The sequence below is a fragment of the Sylvia atricapilla genome, chromosome 5 (genome assembly GCF_009819655.1).
Source record: "Sylvia atricapilla isolate bSylAtr1 chromosome 5, bSylAtr1.pri, whole genome shotgun sequence".
Taxonomy (NCBI): Eukaryota; Metazoa; Chordata; class Aves; order Passeriformes; family Sylviidae; genus Sylvia; species Sylvia atricapilla.
This window is the reverse complement of record NC_089144.1, coordinates 71,642,119-71,658,982: the sequence shown is the minus strand read 5'-3', so window position 1 is coordinate 71,658,982 and position 16,864 is coordinate 71,642,119. Positions and strand designations below refer to the sequence as shown.

The window sequence follows — 16,864 nt, the reverse complement described above, 5'->3', positions numbered from 1 at the left end:
TCTTGTCTCAAGGAAGACACGGTGGGACAGGATTTGTGGAGCAGAGACAGATGTGCCATACTGCCTATACTCTGCTGTTAGTTCAGGGTTTCAGGACACTCCAGCCAAACTCTTTTGCATCAACAGTGTATTAGCTTCATTGTGGCTGAGCCAAATGCCTCTGCTCATATCCAGTACTGGTAACTTAGCACCAAACAAGAGGAGAAGAGGCATCCCATCAGTAATCCCCTCACTGTGCATTGCACACACCCTTGGTTTTCAGGAAAATCATGCTCCAAACTGGGAGAGATCAGCAAAATGCAGTGAAAATATACTTTTAGGTGGATGTTCCCATTGCACCGTGGTAGCAGGGTAAGTTATACTTGTTCTCATCCAGGAAGCTGATGCTCCCAACAGATTGTGGTGGTCTTGGCATAGAGAGGGGTCCCCAGTGAAGCATAGGGACACTGTGGGTCTGCCCATTTGGTTCTGATGGGCATAATCACAGTCCACATGCTCCAGGAAATACAATGAACAGCTATGGCTTTTTGATTGTCTGTGTTTTTTTCCAAGAAACAACCTCGTACCTCAGCAGTTAACAGGTCAGCCAGCTTAGGAAGTTAAAATAAATGACAATGGGATTCTTTATTAATTTCTTTAGGAGCTAATTAAAACGCTGGTTGTCTCATTAATTCCAGTTAGCTCCCCTTAACACATGAAATACCTTCTCTCACACTGCCTGTGTAAAACTGCAAACATCAGATACTGCAGTCACCAGCAGAACTCAGCTACTCCTTCCAGCATTTGAAACATAGCTCTCCCAAGAGAGCTTTAAGAGATGTGCTTTAAGACATGAATCATGGGTTGATTTAGTGTTTTAGGCTAACTCTCACTAATAGAACACGAATATAAAGACTTCCCGTTATACTACTGCATACAATGATACGTATGTGTGAAATGCAAGATAAACATATGCAATGTGCAGGTCAGAATGAAAGTGCCAGGCCTTTGGCATACAGAGAGTGAGGGAGCAGAGATCCATGCATTACTACATTCAGACATCAACCCAAGGCTCTAGAAGAGACAGCAGACTCTGAACTCTATACACCTTATCAGCTCCTCTCTGCAAGACCCAACCTCTCTCCATTAGCTTAACAGAGAGACTCAAGTTTGGCAGCTGATTTTCAGCGGCATGAATATCCCTCACAGTATCTTCCCTAGGGCAGTATTCCACCTCCATCACTTTTTGTTATGTGCGTGCACACACATTATCCACATACCCAAATGTATGTCCACATGATTTTTGAGACAATCTCTTAACCTTCTCTGAAGGATTTGTTGGGAGGTCTGTACACAAATGTTGTCTGAAGAAGCTTCAAGCCCACACATGGCAGAAGGAAAAAGGCCTCACATCTGGCTGTTAGGTCACATCTTTTATGTGACCTGCCTTAACCACTGCACTAACAGATCAAATATCTAGATGTTTCACATCTCTGGCACCAGCAGGTATATTTCTTGTAAAGGAACAGACTCTTTCAGTCCAGCAGCCCCTGTAACCTGCTGGGGTGCCTGGCTCCAGCCAGGCAGCTGTTTTCTTGTGTCAGGTGCGTGGCTGGCTGCAGTTTCATGCAGGAGTAACGTTAGGTCCCATGCCCAACACAGTAAGTGCCTAAGCTTTCAAGGCCTGACTGGCAGGGAAAACCTGTCAGTATCCAGTCATATCACAGCAATTTAACAGGGACAGGTTGTACTGAGGATTCAGACGCACAAAATCTTGCGCTTGAAAGGAAGCAGCTTAACTGGGCCCTCAAGACAACGTGGATATTCTACGGAGGCAAAAGTGCTTCAAAAGGTGCTCCAAGAGCACTGTGTTTCTCTGATGTCAGTCTCCTCTCCTGTCCTGACAGCCACCCAAAAGGACCAGGCAGAGTTAAGTCATAGCGAGATTCCTGCATGTCTTCTTAGGATTTAAATTTGAAGTAGGCTTCAACTGTAGCAAAGAAAAAAGGTGATGCATTAGGGCAATACCCTGAATGGGAGTGGCAGGTGGGGAAGGAAGCAGATCCAGGCACTTACTTGCATATTCCTGTGGTGTCATGGCCTGGTTGATGACACTAGTGAAGGCTCTGATCCAGTCCAGCTGGTCAGTCTCTGTCTCACAGGTGAAGAGGTATTCCCGGTCAGGGGTGACAATGGTGATGCCGTAGTGCCAAGAGAAGTTGCCCTGTGTCCCTGAAGGCAATCCCTTCTGGACGCTATATCCGTTCTCTCCACTGCCCACAAATACCTCACCCTTAGCAAATGCGTCCTGCACATCAGGAGGGAAAGACAGTGATTTACAGAATCCCAGAACAACAAGAGAATCATTACAGTGCACCTGAGGACAGGAGGAGAGTGTATGAGGACCGGGGATTTAGCAGCAAAAGGGTTTGGAGGTGGTCAGGGGATTCAGAGGAGCAGTGAGTCTGTACTCAAAGGTAGTAGTGAAAAGCAAAACATAACACATGAATCTCAAGAGGTCTGAGAGAGGAACTTCTGCTTTCATCTCTCTGTGTCACCCTCCCATCACCACCTTTACACTGCTGCCCTCCCTGTTCCCACTGTTTACGGGCAGTGAAACAAACACAGAAAGCATGAGATGAACTAAAACGGACGGAAAGGGGAAGACCTGGAGTCCATTCACAGCAGCTGGGAAACCTGCAAGTCACCCTTACGGCAGCGCACAGACTCTGTTTGCGCTTTGACCCTGCCCTCAGCACCGCTGCCTGCAGCTGCCCGGGGGTCACATCTCCCTCTCACCAAAGGATCCTTGAAGTACATGAGCCTGCGGTGATCCAGAGTGAACCAGCGCTTCTTAAAAGCCTCTCTCTGCTGCGAAGGGAAGAGGTGACACGTGTGAGGCGACAGTGCCCTCTGCTGCGAGCAGTGCGAATGGATACCCCAAACTCCTCCCAAACACTTGGAGCAAGCCCCCGCCTTAACAGCAACCTCCTCCTCGCCCTTTCTGAGCTGAGAGTGGGGGACAGTATCGGGTTATTCAGTCCCAGCTGCTGCCCCCAGCTCCTGAACTTTGATGAAGGGACCCCCAGAGTTGAGACAGGAGAAATCTGGACACTAAATACCTGTAAGGTCAAGCACACACAGACACATGCAGAGATTGGTCGCTCTGGGAGAAAGCAGGGACTCTGACTTCATCTACTTTCACATGTGTCCTTCCCCTTCCTTTTATTCTCCCCTCCCTTGGCGCACACACACTGTTCCCACGGGTGTCTAAAGAGTCAGGGGGGAATGAGGAAACAGCAGGAGAAAAGCATTGACATAGGGAAAACCAGTGGTGCTGTGACAGGCCCCTGTTAGATTTGTTTCTAGCACGGCAGCTCACCTTGGGACCAGTCTTCTCCATGTAGCCCTCCTTCAAGAAGTTTCTGGTCAAACGATTTTTAATCTGGCAAAATGGCAAGAGTAACATTCACTTAGCTGTGCCTCTTTGCTATTCATTTCCCTCCCTCACCCTTCTATTCCCTCAAATTCAGTCACCTTCTAAATTAGTATTTCCCCAGCTGCCTAGCTAGGCATCACTTCTGCCTCCAAAATGCCCAGAAACAGCAGAGGGCAGCTGCTTTCTGACCACCACCGGCCCTTTTAAAAACACCATCTCATCCCTCTATCTTGACTCTGCAATTTTCACTTCAGTACCTGGGGTTGTAACTAATGAGTAACTAATGAGCTCTTTCATCATAGCAGCAGTGGGAGACTCAGGACCACACTCCAGGGCTGCCTTACCTCATTATCACTGGCAATGGGAAACGCTACCTTCAGGTAATGGAACTGCACAGAGCGGATGGCATTGAACCAGTCCACCACCTCCTGAGGATGGAACAGGACAGGACAGAAAGCTTAGCCAGGGCAACAGTGGGCCATCTGAATGCACCCAGCTTCCCCCAGCCCCGTGTGAACTGCAGCCAGCTCTCCCTGAGAAGCAGCTCCCCCACATGCACGCAGCCAGCACGGCTGCCCCCATTCCCCACATGTACAGGCAGCACATCTTCTGTAGAACTCCTCCCACACAAACCAACTCAGCCAGTGCTCCTGCCCCGCTCCCTGCAGCAAAACTCTTTCACAGATACACAAACACAGAGCCAGAACGCCCACCCTATTACCTACAGCCACTCACATTCACACACTCCATCCTACCCGTGCTTCATCCTTTTAATATCAGCAGTTTCTCAAAGCACCTCAATGGCTTGGCAGTGTTTGATGCTAAAACCAGATACCTTTCCACTTTCATGGTAGACAAATATATTCCTGGTCTTATTGTCTTTGAGATAGGTGATCTGCAGGCCATTGGGGTTCCCAATCTTCTCTGGCTGGAACGTAGCATTGATGACATCTATTTTAACATTGATTTTGGGTTCTTTGGCCTGAAAACAGAAAGGCATTGATCATGCATGAGCAACCCTAGAAGGAAAGAGACCGGAGCTACTGACTAAGTGGGGTAAGGCAGGGTCAGAGGCCTGATGCAGGTGGAGAACCTTGTACTTGGCCTTTTTACACCTTCTGAGGTTCATATCAGCCCTCTTCTGGAGCTTGTCCAGGTTCCTCTGGATGGCATGTCCTGCTTCTCCCTACCCTGAGCCATTCCCTCCCTTGTGACAGCATTTTAGCTCTTGCCCCACTCATTTCAGAGAGACAAATAAGCAGAGAAGTAGCCCTCCTCAAAACCAACCAGAGAAAAGATTTTTGCTAACTTGGCTTACAGTGGGGTGAGGTTGGTTCCAGGAGTAGTGCAGGATTACATATCCAAGCAAACGGGTAAGAGTGAAGTGAATGATCAGTCCTTTTCTCAGCAGCAAGGAAAGCACAAAGGGAGAGCAGGAGGAAAAGGTGGAGCACGCACTGAGGTGGGAGTTGACCACCATACTCACATCCTGCTTGGTGAAATACTTCAGACATCCCTCTCTCTCAGACAACAGGAACTTGCGGGGTAGGAACTGCCCGTTGTCTCGACCTCGCTTCCAAAGGATGCCTTCCTTCACCCCTTGGAGCAGAAAATCCACTTACAATAGCATTCCCCCACAGGCATGATAGGTATCAAAGAGCTGCATGCAGCCTGGGGCCCAGCCACCCCTCTGGGACAAAGAATACGATGGACTGTTGCTGAGAATAAACACTTCAGATGTTTCACCTCTGACTTACAGCTAGAGACAGTGGTGTTCCCACGGCTGCAGTGCACATAAGCACTCACCAAAAGATTCTTGCCATCTCCTAGTCCTGCCACCCACTACTACCTCTGACAGTGTGAGAGCTGTCTCCTGTGAACACTATAGAGTCCTGGCTCATGCAGACTTTGGTGTGGGACCAGAACTCTTCCCACTTGGCTCTGTAGGCCCTTGGGCTCCAAGGCCCTTTGTCACAGCACTGGCAGTGCCATTCCAAGGACAACTGCCGTGGTTAGAGGAGTTGGCATGCAGCACAGATATTTCTTGCTGTAGATGTCTGTCTCCACCAAGACATCAAATGCCTTTGAAAAATGCCACCTGGTAACAGCAGGCTTTTAAGCTACCTCTGGCAGCGCCAGCCTATGCTGCCCACAATTTAACACCCCCAAAACTAAGCCCTGTAAGTACCAGTTGAGTTCTCAGGAGTACTTGTGGGATTTGCAACACTGACAGCTCATGATGCTCAGAAGTTTCCAGCAAAGGCCACAAGGAGGATGTTTTGATGCTGTGTTCTCTTACCATCAGAATACGGCAGCTGTCTTCCCGGCTCAGTAAATTCTTTACGTTCGTATTTTGCCCGTATCCACTGTTCTCTCAGCACTCTATGGAGAGAGGTGACAGGTAGCTCAGAAATTAACTAGAGGAATTAGAGGAACAGAGAATTGCCCTTCCCCCTTTTCTTCTGTATGCAGCAACTTACTGGCAGTCATTGTAGGTTGGCTGGTAATAGTAAATAGGGATGTGAGCTTCATATATGGCTTTAGTCACAGCATTCCCATGCTTGGCCAGAAACTGCAGAGTTAGACAGAGAATTAGTGCCTTGCCTCTGATGCAGACTCACGTTGGACCTTTTCTTTCCTGACCCACTACAGAGCTGGATGCATATCAAACTCTAATGGAGCATTCTCTTTCCCCTTCATTGCAACATCCCAGCAGTGTGGCTGCAGGAAGGTGGGTCTCAAAGGTCTCATCTACTCTCAGACCTTACAGTGATTGCACCTGAATCAACAGAGTGCCATAAACGTCACTTCCGTAAGGCTGGGTGCACACGCGCTCAGGGGATTTGCTGCCATGTCCCACATCTCCTGGGGAGTTTGACAACAGCTCTGCAATGCCCTCTGGAAGGACATTCCAGCCTCTTCCAAAGAGCAACAAGACACAGATTATTTTCTTTGGATGGCCAGAAAATATTTTCAGTCCTCTGCAGATTAGTGAGTTGAGGGGGCTGTAACAGGGAGAAGTCAAGTGCCATTTTTCTCAGGAGATCATATTACATCTGGAAACTTTTCTTGGAGAATGGAATTGCCCAAGATTTTCCCCTTAGACTGCTGAAATCAAGAGGAGATATTGAGGCTGGATGGTCTTGGCAAGTGGAAAACAAGTAATCTGAAGCAACAAAGACCCTAAGATTTAGTAAGATACACTGCAATAGCTCTGCATTTGCCATAAAATGACAGAACACGAGGAGACACATAATGCAAGTGTATCCTCCCTCTCTCAGTGGGTTATGGGCAGTTATCCCTGATTATCACGAGTAGAAAAGAGATTGATTAAACCAGATTACACTCCAACTCAGTGAGGTCAGAGGACTAATTTTGCCAGGACACTGAGTGTGTAGCCTAGGCCAAACCACCCGCCATACACATGGGGATAAAGATCTCACCTGCACCTGAGCATCATCCCAGTAGTCCATCTTGAGGGATTTGACTTTGCTGATGCTAGGGATGTTGCGGTGAATTCCTGAACAGCTGAGGCATATAAAGACACCCAAAGTAGAGGATGCCCAGTCAGGATCTGAGAACATGGAAAAGGGTATAACTAGAAGTGGTGAATACCTCCGGGATATACGCCTCACCTGAGGATGTAGTCCTGAGAAACAGGGAGCTGGTGACCAGAGTTTCATCCGAGCTGAGTAATTAACACCCAAGGCATAGATGCCAGGCAGGAAAAAACATAGCTATTAGTCCTTCATTCCCCGTTCCAGTCACTGCCACTGAATTTTTAATGACCTATATCTTGAAACATCCCAAAGTCCACTGCGAACTCCCTTTGTGTAAAGGATCACCCAGATGAAAACGAAACCACCTCTGGGAAAAGACCCCAGGAGTTGTTTAGTGCAACACAGCAAACCCCTAACAGTGTTTAGCTCAGGAAGTGGAAAACGACCTCGAATCAAAAACTCTCCCGGAATAATTAAATAGGGCAAAATGGTACTTATTTGCCCAGTCTCAATTTGGTTTGGGTAGAACACTCCTTTTGGAGGTGTATGATGGGTGTTTTTAGCAGTACTTGTAGGACCTCAGACTGGGTACCCTTCTGAGAGGGCAAGCCCTTCAGTAAATGAAATTTCCTAGGCAACTGTGGCAGGTTGTCAGTTCAGAGCTGAGTCACGGCAGAGACAATGCCCTCCTGAATCATGCCTTCATGTCAGGAGAAGTCAGGATTTCACCGAGAGCTTTCCTGTCAGGTCCTGGCTGGGCATGACCTCGGTCTGCATTTGGGATCTGCCGTGACTACCACCCACGGTGCTGCAGCTATGCAGTCCCTGCTAATCGAGCACTCCCGCTCCCTGTCCTTCCCACCAGGGCTGTGGCAGCATCTTCTCCCTCCTCCCTTACCAACCCACCTCCAGGGAGAGGAAACGAATACCCAGAGCGATGTCTCCCCTTCCCTTCCACCCCAGGCTCCTGTGCAATCCAGACAGCCAGCCCTAAGTGGCTGCTAGAGGTCAGCCCCAGCTCCCTGCTTCCAACTCTTCCTCGGGCATCCTTGGGGCACTCACCTGGCTTCCCGCAGTCTGCACACAAGGAGTTCTCTGCTCTTTGCCACACTTCCTTCAGGGCCTTCACGCTCCTCTCGTTCCCTCCAGCCATCACCTCGGAACGGTGTCCCTCCAGGCAGGGCCGGGAGGACAGCTACCTGCGCCTTGTGCACCTGCAGGCCAACCCACTGCGTTATCCAGGAGAGAAGGAGCCACCAGAGAGACAAGCTCTGGCAGAGGGAAAAGAGGAAGGCAAGAGAAGCCTATGGTTAAGGTTAAAGGGACACAGAGGCCTGCCGGTGCACCTGAGCCGGCTGAGCACAGGCGAAGAGGCTGGAGGCTGAAGTGCACCCAGACTGTTCGTGAGGAGGGATGAGGAGGAGGAGGAGACCTGCCCCATGGGCGTGGAGGGAAGTGCAGCAATTAACCACAGAACTGGTTTTTCCGCATTTCTGCCGGTGAAAGGACAGGCCAGGAAAAGAGCGCAAGCAGCCAGCAAGCTGATAAAGGAAAGCTGGCTGTGGACAAGCGTCTGCCAGGCTGTGACAGCAATGAGTCAGGGCTCGTCATGCTTTGTGGGCTGCTGCCTTGGGCTGCCCCCACAACACTTCACAGGCTTCCACCCGAGTCAGATGGCCGCCACTCAAGGCATCACACCCATTTCCAAGGCGAGAACAGGGGAGCAATAAAGGTTCAGGAGCTCAGACAGTGGCACTCTAAGCCATCAGGACGAGGCAGTCTTGATGTCCCCACCAGCTCATGCCAGTACCTCCTCTCTCCACCACTCCAGAAATCGTGGCTGTCCAGCCAGATGCTGTGACTTGGACAATTGACTCTCCTCAATTGCCTTCCCCAGGTAAGAGGAGCCACGCAGGCTCTGCTAACACCAAGAAACGACAACAGCTTGAAATAAACTCAGAGCTCCATTGAAGAATGCTCACTTGAAGAACTGCAAGTTGTTAACCGCTCGGAAGAGTGACGTTTATTGAAGAGCTGTAAGTGCAAAACACTCTGGCGTGTCAGAACGAGTCTCGGGCTGTGAGATCGGGCGCTACACTGCCATGCTCTCCGCACAAGGCAGCGCCACACAATCTTTGGCTGGGAGGAAGCTGAAGAGGAGCGTAGCCTGAGGCTGCCATGCTGGAAGCAAAGCCGGTCCCCGCGGGCCGGGCGCCAGGGAACGGCCGCAGGCGGGCCCGTGTGGTCGGCGGCTCTGTGCTGCCCGGAGCGGGCGGCGGCGGACACCAGCGGCGACTTCCGGCGGAAGGGACGGGAGGCGGCGGACACCAGCGGAGACTTCCGGCGGAAGGGACGGGCGGCGGCGGACACCAGCGGAGACTTCCGGCGGAACGGGCGGGCGGCGGCGGCAACGTGGGACCGCCATGGGCCGCAAGAAGAACAAGAAGGGGCCGGGCGGCCGCGAGGGGCGGCTGGTGCTGACTTTCGACGAGGAGCGGCGGAGGTGAGGCCGGGCCCAGGGGCGGGAAACGGGGAAGGAAGGCATCCCTCGGTCGCTAAAAGCCGGGCGGTTCTGTGTTACCGGCGGTAAGGGAGTACCTGACCGGCTTCCACAAGCGGAAGGTGGAGCGGAGGAAGGCGGCGCTGGAGGAGATCAAACGCAAGCTGAAGGAAGAGCAGAGGAAGATGAAGGAGGAGGTGAGGGAGGGGTCTCGTGTCCCCCCGCTCCAGGGCGGGTAGTGAGCGGGGCAGGAGGGGCGGGCAGAGGCGCCGCGTGACCTGTTTCCATTCCTCAGCGGCACCAGGAGTATCTGAGGATGCTGAGCGAGAGGGAGGAGGCGCTCGGTACGTGCTGGGCCCTCGGTGGGGAGGGAGGTGGGCGCCCGTGGTCCGACAGCCTTGACTAGGTGCTGAGAGTTGGGGCAGGGATGCCCGCACACTGTCCCCACGACAACACTGCTCGGTCTTCTCGTGTTCCCCAGACAAGCTGGGCGGCAATCTGAGCGGTGACCCGCGCAGCCCTCTGCCCCGGGAATCGTGAGGGTTCTACAGAAAGGAAGGAGCAGGAGGACATCTCCGAGGTGTCACCAGGTCCCCTCAGGGGGGAGAAGGAGCTTGCCCTCCAGGCTTGCAGTGCCAAGCCCCTCTGCTCTTTATCCCTGCGTGCCGAGGCTGGGTGTCGCCCCTGCCCAGCACAGTGCATCAGGAACAAGCGAGTCTGTCCCGTGAAAAGCTGGGCACTTTGCAGTGCAGGATTTCTTGTGTTCCCAGAGGAGGCTGATGAACTGGAGCACTTGGTGACATCGCGGACGGAGTCTGTGAACATCGACCACCCAAACCACATCGTAACAGTGACCACCATCAGTGACCTGGACCTCTCGGGGGCACGCCAGCTAGGACTGACCAACCCTGTGGTAAAGCCTCTTGCTACCTCTCTGTGTCACCTGCATACATTCCTGGGGCTGGTGAGGTAGGGCTGATGGTCCCTGAGTATATCCAAGGCCTTGCAGGTGGCTGGGAACAGGAATGAAAATGGAAAGTCGTAACTTCTATATTTTTCCACAATTTAAATTTGGCCTCTAAAGAGAAGGAAGTGTCCTGTGTGAATAGCTCACTCCAAACCTCACTGGAATCCTTTGCTAGCTTGGAGTGACCCTGGCCAAAGGAAAAGTGTTACTGGACTGGATGGCAACAGTGTAATACTTTAAAAGGTGATAAAAGACAAACAGCAAGATTTCAGACTTTGCTGCATGGTCTCTCCTTGACCTCTTTCCTGTGTCCTGTTCTGAAATACTACTGTTAGCATGAGGAGGCATTTCTCTCCCCATAGTGCTGTGCTTGGACCACAGCTAAGAAAACCATTCATTTCTGGCTGTGGTCACTTTTATTCTGAAAATACATTGTAACTAAGAACTTGTATTTGATTCATAGAGACTCTCAGGTACTGGCTGTGCTTACATTTGTAAGGTCATCTAATCTGAAATTCCCCTCAAAGAGGTCTTGATGGTAATTTAGACAAAAGCCAAGACCTTTTGTTCATTCTAGTTTAAACTTCAATCACATGGCCATTCTGAAGTTTTTGGATCTTGGAGTGGATTACTGTAGGACGTCTCTGGTTGTGCCTTTCTGCAGAACTGCAGTAGGAAACCTTGACTCTTGGACAGTGAGGGGTGTGGAGAATTAAAAAAAATTTCATCTGTGACTAGTTAGTTCACAAAACAGGATGGAACCAAGAAGGCAGAGGAGACACCAGAATCACGAAAGTGCTTTCTTTTTAAGGGTGAATCTGAAGAAGCGAAAGAGGAAGAGGTGGTGAACAAGCCTGTGAGAACAATGCCCAAGAAGTCCAGAAACCCCTTCCTGTCTGAAAAGTACGTACAGGCTCCTCCAGGCCTTTGCTGAGGGCTCTGGCAGCTGATGGAATGTTGTCCCGCAGGAGGCGTGCGGTGCCGCCCGCGCCGGGACCGGCAGGGAGCGCTGGCGGGCCCCGGTCCGCACGCCCCGCCCCGGCCACCGCGGGGGAGGAGAGGAGGGACGGTGGGCTTCGTTCTCACCTCTTACCTGGTCCTTCGTGGCCGCACATTCAGCAGCGTGCAGAGCTTGTCTCTAGGGTTCAAGGTCAGAGGCTCCTAAAACTGAAAACTCAGGCGTTCTCCGCAGTTTTCCATATCCCGAAATTTTATAACCGCTTTGAGAGCGTAGAGAGTTACTTTACCTCTGTGGGGTCTGGGCAGCACGGATTTTTGTTGTTACCACACACGGAGACTTGCAGGTTTCCTGCATAGCTTGGAGCCCCTCTGGGACTTGCCGTGTCTGGTATCCATTCCTTCTGGGCCACACAGAGCTCTCCAGCTATTGTTGTGGTGTCGCCTTGCTTCTGCAGGCTTTAGTCCCCAAACGTTTTTCTCTTTCTGCCCTGCACAGAATCTCTTCTCTTACTGCCACGCTGCACATGCACAGCCAGAAAAAGACAAAAGGAAAGAGATCCCAACGTGGGCAAGGCTCACGTAAGAAAATGCAGAAGTCCGGCACAGGGAGAACCACGAAGACTCAGCGTCGGAGGCTGACTGGCAAAATGGGCCGTGATCAAGATTAACAGAGAAACTAATGTTCAGCCCACCAGCTGGGAAAGTGCTCCACATCTGGCTTGCTGCTCTTCGGGAACCTTGTCATTGTGGGCGAGCAACTTGTTTACATGGCGTTCCGACTGGCCAGGAGCCCAGTTCAGCCTTTCTGTAGCCTCCTGAGCACTGGCCAGGGTGATTAGACACTCTACCCGTTTATTTTTGCGGTGATATCCAGCTCGGTGTCTGGGTGCCACAGAATCTCTTAAGAACTTCTGCTGAAGGTCATGTTCTCTATTTGGCGTAACCCTTCTGTCCTTGGCCCCCCCTTTCAGAGCTGATACTTGGCTTTATTAAAGAAGAGGATCTTGGGCAGAGTGCAACAGGCACATCATTGTCAGGGCAATTTGAGAGACTTGGGAGAGCTCTGCTTGCGCTCCTGCATCAGTGCCCTGGCATTTCTGCTGTGCAGTAAATCCTTTTTCCATGGAGACGTGGTGTCATCTTGTCTCCTGTGTTTCTTCACCACACGACACAGTGCCACACCTGAATGCCTGGGTGCTTTTTGTTTGGTACTTGGCCAAAGTAAATTGGTGAAATTCGGTAACTCTGTGAATAAATTTGAAGTCGTTTTGCTAAGAAAAAAACAAAAATCTGTGACTTACTTAAAGCGTAACGGGCGTTGTGCTAATGGCAGTACCAACTGGAAAGAGGGGGAGGTAATTCCTGGTGTTTAAAGGATATTGAAATCCACTGGTGCTTGGAAAATGGAATAGCTAGGAGCTATTTCTGTGGCAAGGCAGGGCCAGCTAGAGCAGGAATGGCTTATTCCATTGTCTGCTGAATATGCTGATCGTAGCTGTGATAGCTCAGGGGAGTATGAAATGCCCTAATGCCCTTACTGTATGTGTGTGGCCCTCTCCGGGGTGGGAGTGGCAGAGGCTGCCCTTGCCCTTTACCTCAGGGTTGCTGCAGTTATTAGCAGCTAATTGCCTTTCTTCTTAGGACCTCAGTGTATGTTTTTTACTGTGGTTGCCCTCGGCAAGGGGAGGAAAAAAAAAACCTTTGTATGGTTGGGATTTAGGAGTACTGGTGACAAAACTGAGTGAATCCTCTGAGGAGGAGAGTGAGCCCAAGCAGCATGTTGGTCTCTGTCGTGGAGCATCCTGGAGTATTCTGCCTGTGTCAGCCAGGCCTCCTCCCATGCCATGTGTGCACTGGAAAGGGAATTACAAAGAAAGAAAAGCGTCCAAAACCCACACCAGAAAAATCGCAGCCCAGCAATGGGCAAGTAAATAGATTTCTCATGCCAGAAATGGGAGGGAAAAGAGTAAAGCAGTGCCTGAGGCTGCATGGAGAACATCAGAGCAATGCTGATGGCCACCAGCCGCTAAAGTGAATGGCACCATCCTGATCTATCTCTCCATCGTTTGTTGTTTGTAGGGTGTGCACATAGAGCTGTTCTTCAGAGTGTGTTAAGGGGGAGGGGATGACCTCAACACTGACAGCAGCAGTGTAATTTCTGCAAGAGGGAGGGTTCTGAAGGGAGCCAGATGACATGCATGCTTGTGCTAAGGAATGGGGTCCTCTTGCACTTCCCTTTCCCTTCTGAAGAAGGTATTTGCTGAGAAAGTGGACACTGTTATCACTGGTGCCTTGTGTGCTTGGATTCAGAGTTCCTACCCTGGGCTGAGTTCTTGGGCACTAACACAGAATAAACTCAGTCACATTATTAAGGAGGGGGGTGTGTGTGGTTTTCTCACCTCTGAAATAGTTCTCAAACGTTACCTTAAAGGCCCCTCCAGAAAGGCCAAGGGACTTCATGGATGAGCTTACCTACCCACCTGTCTCACCTGGGGTTCTTGAGTGTTTCTAAGCTGCAGGAACAACTCAGGCAAGGCCTAAAGTGTTATGCTAAACTGAATCTCAGCCAAAGTATCCAAGAGGTCCCATGTGTGGAAAACAAATTATTTCCTGTTTTGGTTTGGGAGTTACATGCTCTAGAGCGTTCTGTTTGATGGGTTTGAGAGGGATGAAGGAGAGGGAAGTTCTGTTTGGAGAGGTGTATCACACCAAGGGGACTGCAGCTCAAAGCTGGAGGACAGGGTGACATCCTTGGTCTGGATCATAGAGCAGCTTTCCCTTCTCTCCAGGACATAGTGCCTTGTGGAGAGACACAAGGTGACCTGTGTGCTTCCTCACCCGAGGAGTTTGCTCTGGAGCTGGGATGGCCCTGTAAAAGAAATGTACTGTTTGAGAAATCTGCTGGAGTGTGGCATGTGGATCAGTTGCCTTCCCCAGCCTGGAGGCAGCCTGACATAGTAGCTGGGACAGAACTGGACGACCTCATTGTATTCCAGATGAGGTGTTAAAAGTGACTTCAGTTTTTGTCACTTTGCTGCCAGACGATCTAGAAGAATCTCACATTTAGTTTGCTGTTTTCCTGGTCTAATAACATTTTTGAGCCTTTCTCAAGTGTCAGTTGAAATCTCCAGCAGCCCCTTCCATGCTCTGAAGTCTTTCAGTTCCTGCTAGAAAATGAATTTTTAAATTCAAAAAACCCCAAAAAGTGTGTGGAAAAACTGAGAACAGAACTGTTCAATCCTATGCAGCAATAGCCATCAGGATTGTTCACTACACTATTGATTTCTCCACTTGATTGATTAGAGCTTTATTCTGTAGTGTGAATTACTGACTCAGCCCTTGCCTGCTGTTTTTGTTACGCACAGAGTATAGAGTCAGGTGACCCCTGGATATATTGAAATGAAGATAGGAGTTTTCATATACCAGTTACTGAATGAAGTGTTTGCCAGACACATCACAGTTCATACCAGACTCTGGCTTAAAATTCTTCTTTGCTGCTTCCACTTGTTTTCAAGATGGACAATCTGAGCATTTTTGTTGTTGGGTTTTGTTTTTGTTGTTTTTTTTTTTTTTCCCCTTAGCTCAGCTCAGGAGGAGGCTGCTTCCAAATGCAAGGTACTTGCAAAATGTAAGGTATTTGCAAAAATCAACATGCTAGTGCAGTTGCCGCTCCAGAAAGGAAAAGCACAGTCCAGCAGCTCCCTATGAATCCCCTCTTCCACAGACATTTCACGCATGGTTCTGCAGCTAGGTCAACTTGGGCACCTGTACATTGCTGTGCACGTACTCCAGGCTCACACAGAGATGCAGGGCTTTGACATGGGCTGCCACACTGGCGCTGCCATGCATGATGGCTTTCACTGTCTAGACCGCAATTCCGCACACACGCCCGTACAAAAATATAATTGGGATTACAGAGGATCAAAAGCAGACTGAAAGCCAAAAAGATCAGACAGTTGGGGGGAAATTGGAGCACAGCAAAAAAGGAGGAATGGTTGCGGTGTGTGCATGAGCTGTGTGCTAATCAGTGCACTGTAGTTACTGCTTTTGTAGTGTATCAAGCTCTAGGCTGTACTCAGTACAGCCACACTGCTGCTTCCATCATTGTCTTCCAGAAACGAACTCGAGGAAAAAAAGTTACTGGGAGAGCGATGAGAACTTACAGGGACCGAAAGGGAGCTGAGTAACGGGTTGTGTGGGGCGAATAGGTTTGAGGAGTGGATTGCAGACTGCCCTTAATGAATAAACAAAAAAGTGAAATTGAATTTTTTGTAACTGTCGCCAGCATGCGGAAGAGAAGGAGCTCGAAGTGTAGAAGGAGCAGCGGAGGACAGATTTTAAGGGCGTCCTGCTATAAATAGCGAGGGTCGGATAGGGCTTCTACTCGATAGGCAAAGCCCACATTAGACAAATCTCGGAGTGCTGCGGGTAGGGCGTGACCTCCTGCTGGAGCTGCGCTGGGACACGGCGGCGTCGCGCTCTCTCAGTGCTTGCGGGTAAGTCCGCAGCTTTGATTTCTGTTTCGGCCTCGGGATAACAGGCTGCCGGGGTCTGGGGAGCAGCGGGGAAGCCCCTCGGCCGGGGACGGGCCGGGCGCCGGGCGCAGCGCGGTGCCGCCGCTCCATCGGCCGCTCCATCGGCCGCCCGCCGCCCGGGACACGTGGGCGGAGCCCGCGCCCGGGGGGCCACGCCCGCGCGCCGCCGCCGGCCACTCAGGAGGCGCTATTCAAATCGCTGCCCGGCCGCAGCCAATCAGAGGGCAGGGGGCGGGGTCTCGCTGCCCGCGGTTCCCACGGCGAGCTTCATTGAGGGGGAGCTCGGCGGGCGGCGAGGCGCTGGGAGCCGTAGGGAAGCCCAGGTACTGGGGGAACTGGGAGAACTGGGAGCATGGGCACGGCCGGCTGCATGCGTGCCAGAGCCCTGGGGATCGCAGCATTATCCTGACAGTAGGGCCCCAAGGGCTGTGGGGAGTAGTGATCTGCCCACCAGGCGGTGGAGTACCAGGGGCTCCAGCCACGAGTGGCGGTCCGTGGGCAGCGGTGGGCAGCGATGTTGGCGTGTTTTGTGGTGCATCACTGGCAGGGGAGTGCTTAGGCTCCTGTCGAGCGTTTCGTGTGGACAAGTCAAGCAAACATACCCCAGTGAGCGGAAGGATGCTGCAAGGCTGGCGCCTAGTGCAACTTGCCGTACTGAAAATGAGTACACTGACAGACAAAAATTATAGCTTTGTTTTTGGCATTGACGTTTGGCCTTGGTTGCTTTGAGGAGCAGCCATAGCTTTGATCAGCTGCTCTTACTCAAATGTCCATGTTTAGGGCGCCTGTGGCATGTTCTCATCTCAGATCCTGGTCTGATTTCCTGTCCTTCTGTTGGTGCCTCCTCCAGGCAAATTAGGCAGAACCCTCCCAGCTCAGATCACATCCTCAAATCCGAGGACTCACTCTCAAACCGTTCAGGACAGAGGAGGTGATGGTGGGCAGGATGCTTGGAAAAAGAAAAAAAAAAAAAAAACGGAACAG

General features: G+C 51.0%; 2 protein-coding genes across 2 annotated transcripts; one reads left to right on the top strand and one right to left on the bottom strand.

The window, feature by feature from the left end:
- Positions 1-112: 112 nt before the first annotated feature.
- On the bottom strand, positions 113-8,322 carry LOC136361902 (arf-GAP with dual PH domain-containing protein 1-like). Its single transcript, XM_066320143.1, has 12 exons — positions 8,265-8,322; positions 7,981-8,132; positions 6,862-6,992; positions 5,899-5,990; positions 5,718-5,800; positions 4,905-5,017; positions 4,254-4,400; positions 3,763-3,846; positions 3,362-3,424; positions 2,779-2,850; positions 2,056-2,287; positions 113-1,969 (listed from the first exon to the last, which is right to left on the bottom strand). The coding sequence occupies exons 2-12, from the start codon at positions 8,069-8,071 to the stop codon at positions 1,941-1,943; spliced, it is 1,137 nt and encodes a 378-aa protein (XP_066176240.1). The 5' UTR covers positions 8,072-8,132; positions 8,265-8,322; the 3' UTR covers positions 113-1,940.
- A 955-nt stretch (positions 8,323-9,277) lies between these two features.
- Positions 9,278-13,720, top strand: NOL12 (nucleolar protein 12). Its single transcript, XM_066320160.1, has 6 exons — positions 9,278-9,421; positions 9,510-9,615; positions 9,714-9,762; positions 10,189-10,331; positions 11,197-11,288; positions 11,842-13,720. The coding sequence occupies exons 1-6, from the start codon at positions 9,342-9,344 to the stop codon at positions 12,011-12,013; spliced, it is 642 nt and encodes a 213-aa protein (XP_066176257.1). The 5' UTR covers positions 9,278-9,341; the 3' UTR covers positions 12,014-13,720.
- Positions 13,721-16,864: the final 3,144 nt, after the last annotated feature.

Excerpts from the sequence above, each read along its gene's own strand:
- LOC136361902 (XM_066320143.1), bottom strand. The coding sequence starts at position 8,071 with ATGGCTGGAGGGAACGAGAGGAGCGTGAAGGCCCTGAAGGAAGTGTGG. Across the intron at positions 6,993-7,980 it reads TGCAGACTGCGGGAAGCCAG|ATCCTGACTGGGCATCCTCT; the intron begins GTGAGTGCCCCA and ends CCATGTTCTCAG. Across the intron at positions 5,991-6,861 it reads GGGATGATGCTCAGGTGCAG|TTTCTGGCCAAGCATGGGAA; the intron begins GTGAGATCTTTA and ends CTAACTCTGCAG.
- NOL12 (XM_066320160.1), top strand. The coding sequence starts at position 9,342 with ATGGGCCGCAAGAAGAACAAGAAGGGGCCGGGCGGCCGCGAGGGGCGG. Across the intron at positions 9,422-9,509 it reads TTCGACGAGGAGCGGCGGAG|GGAGTACCTGACCGGCTTCC; the intron begins GTGAGGCCGGGC and ends ACCGGCGGTAAG. Across the intron at positions 9,763-10,188 it reads CGAGAGGGAGGAGGCGCTCG|AGGAGGCTGATGAACTGGAG; the intron begins GTACGTGCTGGG and ends TTGTGTTCCCAG.